An 8,855-nucleotide genomic window follows, 5' to 3' on the forward strand; every position below is an offset into this window, starting at 1 on the left:
TCAAGTGGTGATAATGCAGCAAACAATGCAGCTTGTTGTTTAAGCACATTATCTTGTTGTTGTTTTTTAATAGGCGGGTCCAAGTTCCAACATAGTACTTAGTACATGTCATGCTCAAATTTTGATTGGACTGTTTAATATCTAATGTTAAAGTAGTTGTATGTATAAAAAAAAAAAAAAAACACATACTGCCCATGATTTTATGCTGAATTTAGGGAGATTTTTTTGACGACTGATGAGTTGACTACGTGAATTGCTTTAGGGGCATTTGCGGCGATGGCGATATTAGGAAAGTTGGATCAGGTATTGACACCCAAAGGTGTTTCTATGACGATTGCCCCCTTAGGAGCTGTTTGTGCTGTCTTATTCGCCTCACCTTCCTCTCCTGCTGCTAGGGTAACTTCTCCTTTCATAATCTCAAACTAACCCTTTTTTTTCCTTAGCCGTTATTTTGCAGTGTTTTGTCTCTGTTTTTTCTTCTTTATAGAAGGAAATTGTTTTCGTAAGTATTGCTTAGTGTTAGTTGCTTCAATTTAGTGTAGTGCAATGGAAGAGATTGAGAGGGCTAAAGAGGAGTTTGGTAGAAGAATGGCTGCTTGTTATACAATTGCTTTTATAAGCATATTACCAAACATTATATTTGATTATAGAAATTCTTGTTCACACCTTTTTCTCCTCTTTTCCATTTCATTATATAAATTTTCTTTCTATGAACCAAGTTAGTTGAAATTCAAGACAATATGTACTTTTCTTCAACAATTTGGACTGAGAAAGGACTATTATGGAAGGTTAAAATTATTCATCTTTGAAACTCTACATGAAAGAACCAACTATGACAGCTTTAACAAACAATGCGTAAAATTATGGTTCACAGTTCGAGTATCATGTTTAGTAACCTAATACTTTATAAAAATAATCGTAAAAGCAAAGGATCTTGAGATAGATGAGGCAGAACCAACTTTCAAGTCTATTGTTTTTCCATTTAACTAACTAATCATGGGAGTCATTTCGCAAGCCTTGACTCACAAATAGGCAAATTAACACATGAATGATTTTTATTTTATTTTATTTTATTTTAAAAAAAGAGCACATCTGTCATCTACATTCTTGATTGTCTTCTACATAAGGCGTTTTATGTATCAACAACTAAGGAGTTATCTCTACTAACAAACTTAGGTTTGATTGATTATGTGATTAGATACCTATTCAAAAAGAAAAAGAAAAATAATCCAACAACTTAATTAAACTATTATTTAGTCTGATTAACAAACGTGGATAATTTTTTTCTGACCAATCACCATAAGAATTGTTTTTACAACTGATGTATCCAACCTGCTTTCTCATGATTTATTATGAAAATTGATCAACTCACTCATTTTTTTGTTTCCTCTTATTCTTCTTACTCCATTCCAATATTGTCCCATCTTGCTTACCAAACAAGTCCATAGTAAATTTGTTTGGAAGCTTACCCTACATTAGATTTGAAATTTTTGGCATGATTTGGCTAACAAATTCACCATTTTGTGATTTTGTTTGCAGAAGTATAACATGTTTATGGCCCAAATCGGTTGCGCAGCCATCGGTGTCCTGGCGTTCTCTGTATTTGGCCCAGGGTGGCTTGCAAGGAGTGCTGCTCTGGCTGCTTCCATAGCTTTCATGATTTACACTAAATCTTCCCATCCACCAGGTATCCACTAGAACTGCTCTATCTATTTATTTAATGGGGTTTCAAAGGCATTTTTGAGCTGTGAATCTGATTCTTCATCAATTAGTTCTGAAATAATCTCCTACCTTGTTCTTAAAGCTGTTGTATAATCTCCTACCCTAAGGATGTTCTTCCCATAACTTGAAAATGTGATTCTGAAGTCTCTAGAAGTTAGTCTCAAAAAATCTATAATGACTTGGCATGAATTAATCTTGTTTTGGTACTTAAACTTATCACACTGCAGCTATTAGCTTTGTTGATTTATTTTCAGATATTTATGTACTAATGATTTTTTATGGTATGTCCAAATTTCGAAATGCAGCTGCAAGCTTGCCTATACTTTTCATTGATGGAGCTAAGTTTCATCAATTGAATTTTTGGTATGCTTTGTTTCCTGGTGCTGCTGGCTGCATACTCCTCTGTTTCATTGTATGTTTTCCTCATTCCTATATTTCATATACTTGGTAATACTTATAACATAAGAATAGAGAATTGATGGAGAAAAAGAATTTGATGTAGTCAAAATAATAAGAATGTGTGTGTTGTAGCGAGTTATTATCTACAGGCATATTTAAAAATATGCTAATGATTTTAAATAATAAATTATTGTTTAAAATTATTTGAAATAAATGTTTTATTTGATTTTTTACTTTAAAGACATAACTTGTATTTTTTTTTATAATTGTTATAACATATTACAATGTGTAAAAAAAATTATGATTACATGGAGAATATTCCAATATAGAATATAGAAGAATACTTTATAGAGATTTTACTTTATATATTTATAATATATGATGGATAACAATACGGCGAGATTAACTTGAGATCCCATCTTCATGAGAATGTGAGTTAGGGCCTATATAAATTAGAGAGTAGAATTTTGTTAATATTGTCCATCCCTTCAAAGTTCATCGAGAGTAATCAGTATGAGTTAAACTTGTTTACGAGTACAAGTACATATAAATCATACTAGGAGAAAGAACAATATGTTAGCGTCTAGGATGAAGCTAGGGTTACATGTTATTCACAAAATTAGTTATTTTAATCCATGAGTTAATTTAATACAATTTAACATAATACTATTAGTCTTAAACCTAAGTGACTTCTTTTTAAATTTACTACTTTTTAGTGTTTGCTGGAAATATTTGCTAATAGTTGATATCTGTTTTTTGTCTAATTTTGCAGCAAGAGTTGGTGCTGTACTTGAAGAAGAACCTCAAATTTTGATTTGGATTTATGAAAGAAAAAAAAATCAACATTAATATTCTTTTCCCATCAAAGTAGGTGCATGAAGTAGTACTTCATATGAGTTTCAAATGAAGAAAGCCTCATCTTGGAAGGCAAGGCAGAGGGAGTCTTGTCACCATAATGACCTTATTCTTAATCAAAAGATAAGAAGGGCTTTCTCATAAGATGGAATTGGAAATTTGACAGCTTTGACCACCTTCCACATTCACAAAAAGGAATTTAATCATATGACTTGGAAAAAACATCTCAAAGGTTAAATTCACTAGGAGGAAGGACAAAAGGGACATAGCCAGGCCAAATGAGGAAAATAGTGAAAAGATTCCAACCTTTTTCTTTGTGTGCATACTATCAAGTGTGTATGGATAGATAAGATTTACGATTGTAAGAAAGCTTCATTTAGCTTTCACACCCAAAAAAAAAAAAAAAAAAAAAACTGAGGGCTTCATTTAGTTCAAAAATCAAAATGGTCAATATGAGATTGCCTTGTCATTTTGTGTAGTTTTTTTTTTCAACGAGTCACCGTTTTCTTTCTTTATCAATAATGAATATATAGACAACTGGATTGGAAATAATATGCTTATTTTAGTATACAAATAATTATCAAACCAAGTACTACCATATGTATGTAACAAATTAGGTATGGAAAGTGCAATTTGCAAACATTAGATATTGAAAATTATCTTAATTTAGTACAGAGAATTGTTTGTTTCTCTTTTTATATAACCAGTCAAAGAGGTGGGAACTCACAAAAGTTTTATTAATTATCCTTGATAGAAATAACAAAAATTGGTTCACTGAATTTTAAATATATATATATATATATATATAGATAATAGAAAGAATTATAGTTTTATAATATATATAAATATTTATATCAATAATCTCTATATATATTACATCTAAACACAACGTTGACATAGATATATATATTTACACGACTTCATGATATATATATAAAATAAAATAATATTTAAAAAGAAATTAATAATAGAAATTAAATAAAAATAAAAAAAATAGACATGCATCAACTATTTTTAGTTTCTAATGTATCTCACAATGTCTTTTGATAAATTTGATGAAGAAAAATAGCTCCAATCACTTAATAAAAAAAAACTATCACACAAATTTATAAGATAAAAAAAATAATATGTATGTTTTATTATTTTTATATAAATATGATTTAATTATTTAAATTATCATAAAATATTTTAGAAATATTATATTTTAATAATTTTTTTTGTTATTTAACACAACAAGAAATTCCATTATTAGCGGCGGGGGACTCCGCCGCTAATAATGGCCACATCCGCCGCTAATACACTTTAGCGACGGGCCTCCGCCGCTAATACCCCGCGCCTAAAAAGGTGTCGCTAATAATGATTATTAGCGGCGGACTAGCACACCCGTCGCTAATATTCAATTATTAGCGGCGGACATTAGCGGCGGAACCCGCCGCTAATAACTATGTCCGAGGCAATAGTATTAGCCGCGGGGTTCGCCGCTAATATTGTATTTATAATTTTTTTTAAATTAAATTTTAAATAAATTAATATTTATTAAATTTAATTATTTTTAAAAATAATTTATAATATAATTTAACAAAAATAAACATTTAATTAATTTAAATATAACTAACATTAAAATTAATATAAATAGTTTTAATATTTATCAACCTAGTAAATATCACTATAGTCATTAAAAATAAATAAAGTATTAATTTAGTCCAAATATATAACTAGTAACTAAAGAAAGTCATTAAGATTAATATTGAAATTGTCCTCATCTTCAACATTTTGGTCTGGCTGCGAGGACAGCGGCTGTGACGGTGGCGGTGGCGGTGAAGGAATATAAGGTGGTTGTGATGATCGTCCGAGCGTGAGGTCCCCAAACAGATCTCGAGGCTGTGGCTGTGGCTGTGGCGGAGGCTGCATCGATCCTCCTCGAAAATCGGTAAAACTAAAATATTGTGGAGGAGACTGGGAAGGGGGTCCAAAAATGTATTGGTTTTGATACTGAGGAGGTTGTTGCGACGACATATGTGGCAGATACATTGGGTGAGGCTGGTACAGCTGCTGTGGCGGATACTGTGAAGGAAGCTGGAACTGCTGCTGTGAAGGAGGCTGATACTGCTGATGTGAAGGAGGCTGATACTGCTGTGAAGGAGACTAAGAAGACGAACCACCTTCGGATTGTGGTGGCAAATGCCTCTGCAAAAAACTGTCAAACATTGGGTTATACAGTTTACTGGGATGCACAGTTTTCGAAGTCTCAAACGTCTCACGAATTGCCTTCATCAGCAAAGCCATAACTCTCATATCTTCATTAGGCGAAGCTGCAGTATTTGCTTGGGACTAACTTTGATCTGTAGAGCTAGGGGATGTCTTTTTTGCCTTCCCTTTCGCCCTATAACCCACTCCTCTTTGGTAGTCAGATCTCTCCCCGAGTACTTTACTTAGTATCTCGTATTGATTGACCGGGGACGAATCAACACCAGATACATTTAGAGATGCCTCACTCTGCTGTTGGCTTTGCCTCTCATTCTGTGACCTCTCAACCTCAGCTGCCATTTTTTCCTGTATAAAGATAACATTATAAACAAAAATTAGAAACATTATAAACATTAGAAACAAGAAAACAATACTATTCACTTACATAATCTTGTTGAGCTGCCTCATTGACAAAATATTTTGTCGATTTTCTCATATGAGCATCCCTCCAAGTATCAACAACATGCGCATTCGGGTTCTCCTATACAAATGTAAACAAAATGTTTCAGAATGTGTTATTTTATAAAATTAAATTAACATCTTCACTTACATATTGGTGACGCTTACTGCCAATGACTTTGTGCCTTGTGTTGTTACATACTTCATTTGTCTTCTGTTTGCTTGATTTTTAGCGGAACGAGCCAAAAATCTTTCGCTAAAAAACATTTCACAAATAAGCTGCCAAGCCTCCTTAGTGCAATGGTTAGGTGGCTTAGAGAGGACATTCTCCAAATCTTCTGGTCCAGCATAATGATTTTTGAAGTGTCTATGTCTATAGTTCTTTCTCTCGCGATATCTTTCCCCCATCTCCTTGTTGAGAGTTGCCAGAACTGACTCACATTGTGGATGACCGTCTATATTATAGTAATACTGCATTAAGAAAAAAAATATTAGATAACTTGTAAATAATGGCATTAAATAATGAAAAGTACAAGATTTGTAATCTTTTTACCCTCATACGATCAAGCACTTGATCCTTAAACTGTTGAGGTACATCAGCAAAATCCAAATAATGCCCCGGACACAAAATGGAAACTAGAGTTCCCAACATGCGAATAAAAGCTTGATTCTCATGCCCAACCACATTGTTGGTCACAGGATCAAGCTCTAGATCCAATGGTTTCCCAGCTTTTTTCCTTTGTTCTTCAAGAACATTATTACTAGCAGGGCCACGACCTTTTCTTCTCGTCGGCGGGGCTTTAAAATTTATTATCAATAATCAGTATTAGTATTGATGTTATATTTATCTAACAATATAATTTCTAAAAATAATTTTGATATGCAATATTTAACCTGACTCGCAAGATGTTGGTACCCTAGAAGGATCTGGCGGGTCTTGACCCCCACCATCTCCGCCGTGATAAGTAGCTATATCAGCTGACATTATACTTCAGTTTAAAATTTATTAGTTAGTAATTAGCATTAAATAGAAGTATATCACATTGAATTCATAATAATAATAATTACAAAAAAAAAACTTCATTATATTTAAATATATAGTTCTGTTACACAAATAGAAAAAACTAAACAGAGTAATCACTATCATTTCCATCAGTAATCAGAGATACATTTTCATCTTCACAAAGCTCAAATATCTTATATTATAATTACAAAAAAACACTTCATTATATTTAAATACATAGTTCTGTTACACAAATAAAAAAAAACTAAATAGAGTAATCACTATCATTTCCATCAGTAATCGGAGACACATTTTCATCTTCACAAAGTTCAACAACCAATTCATCTTCTGCATCTGCAACGTCCTCATGTTTTGACATATCAGCTTCGTCGTCGCCATCTTCATCAGCTCCAACATATGCAGCAGGTTGATCATATTGCATAATCAACTCTCCGAGGTCCACAGTCAACACAAAATTTGATGAACTTGTTTCATGTACAACATCAATAACATCATTAACCTCATCAAAATTGTCCTTAATGTCCCAAATCTGTCGATGATTCACATCTTCTACAACTTTCCAATCACGACCTCTAAGTAAATCATCGAGATAGAAAACTTGCTTAGCTTGAGTAGCAAGTATGTATGGCTCATCTTTGTACCATTCGCCATTGACGTTTATACTGGTGACATTATTTTCAATGACTGTTTTCTTCATTCTTGGATTTGTATTAAACCATTTGCACCGAAATAATGCCACTGAATATGCACCAGTGAAAGAAAGTATCACTACTTCTTCAAGCGTGCCGTAAAAATTAAAACCTTCTGTTCCGGTAGCAGACACTCCACTATTTTGTGTGGTGCGCTTTTTGTCTCGATCGTGTGCAATAAATCGAACACCATTGACTATACAACCTTGGTAAAAGGTTGACAAATGATCTGACCCAGATGCTAAAGCTAACAGTTCATCACCATTTTCCAAAGACCCAAGCTTGTGCAAGTCATATATCTAAATACATAGAATGATATTAGATTCACAAAATATATCATTAATAAAATCACTGTTCAAAGTTCAAAGTTCAAAGCTACCTTTTTATGAAACCACGAATGAAAATTTTTCATATGCAAACGATCATGATCACCATTTGGGTATTTTTGTTTAATCTCTTGTAGGTGTTCGCTGTTAATTAGAATAGTGTTACGATTCTTGATAACGAAAAACTGATAATAACCACACATGTTCTAATTTATAAGAGAATAAACTTACTCTAAATATGGCTCAATTTCAGGAGAATTCTCAAGTATGAACCACTCAGCTATTTCACGAGTCTTATGATCGAGAGTCTTCAAAGTTCCCTTTGTGAGTGGACGACATTGAGATTGGAAAACTGCAAGATTTCGTGGAATATAAGTTGCATCTTCATTTCGATCAAGACGGTTAAATCTTGTTTCAATGCCTTTGAAATACATTGAACAAAAGGTCAAAGTCTCGTCTGCAACATAGCCTTCGACGATCGACCCTTCAGGGCGAGCTTTATTTCCCACATAATTCTTTAATTTTTTCATGTACCTTTCAAAAGGATACATCCACCTCATAAATACCGGACCACCCAATATTGCTTCTTCTGGCAAATGTAATACCAAATGAATCATTATGTCAAAAAAAGCTGGAGGAAAAATCAACTCCATCTTGCACAATATTTGAATAAGATCATTTTGTGCTTCCTCCATATCTTTAACATTTAAAGTCCTCGAACATATTTGCCTGAAGAAATTGCACAATTCTGCAATAGTGGTCGATATCGATTTTGGAAGAAACTTGCGAACACCGAGAGAAAGTAATCGTTGCATTATCACATGACAATCGTGTGACTTCAACCCAAGAATATTTGTATCATTCTCGGACACTTTCGTCTTCAAATTTGAACAAAAGCCATCTGGAAATCTAACTCCTTTTATAAACTGACAAAACTGTTGCCTCTGCGCCGGAGTTAACACATAAGGAGCGTGCGGCTTCATCAGCTTCCCATTCTCATCTTCATAAATCCACAATGATTCTCTCACACCCATCTTTTTCAAATCATGTCTGGCATTAGTGGTGTCCTTAGATTTATCACTGTCTAAGATGGTGCCAAGGAGACTATCACACACATTCTTCTCAACATGCATGACATCTATATTGTGTTTTAATTTGTTTGTACACCAATACTCAAGCTCGTAAAAAATATTT

General features: G+C 33.2%; 1 protein-coding gene across 1 annotated transcript in view; it reads left to right on the top strand.

The window, feature by feature from the left end:
• LOC133830464 (uncharacterized) overlaps positions 1-3,454 on the top strand; it is a 4,092-nt gene extending 638 nt beyond the window's left edge. The window contains exons 2-5 of the mRNA XM_062260442.1: positions 263-396; positions 1,540-1,687; positions 2,028-2,134; positions 2,894-3,454. Coding sequence (XP_062116426.1) covers positions 263-396; positions 1,540-1,687; positions 2,028-2,134; positions 2,894-2,935 — 431 coding nt within the window. The 3' untranslated portion in view covers positions 2,936-3,454. The remainder of the gene's footprint in view (positions 1-262; positions 397-1,539; positions 1,688-2,027; positions 2,135-2,893) is intronic.
• Positions 3,455-8,855: the final 5,401 nt, after the last annotated feature.

This window comes from Humulus lupulus, chromosome 4 (genome assembly GCF_963169125.1).
Source record: "Humulus lupulus chromosome 4, drHumLupu1.1, whole genome shotgun sequence".
Taxonomy (NCBI): Eukaryota; Viridiplantae; Streptophyta; class Magnoliopsida; order Rosales; family Cannabaceae; genus Humulus; species Humulus lupulus.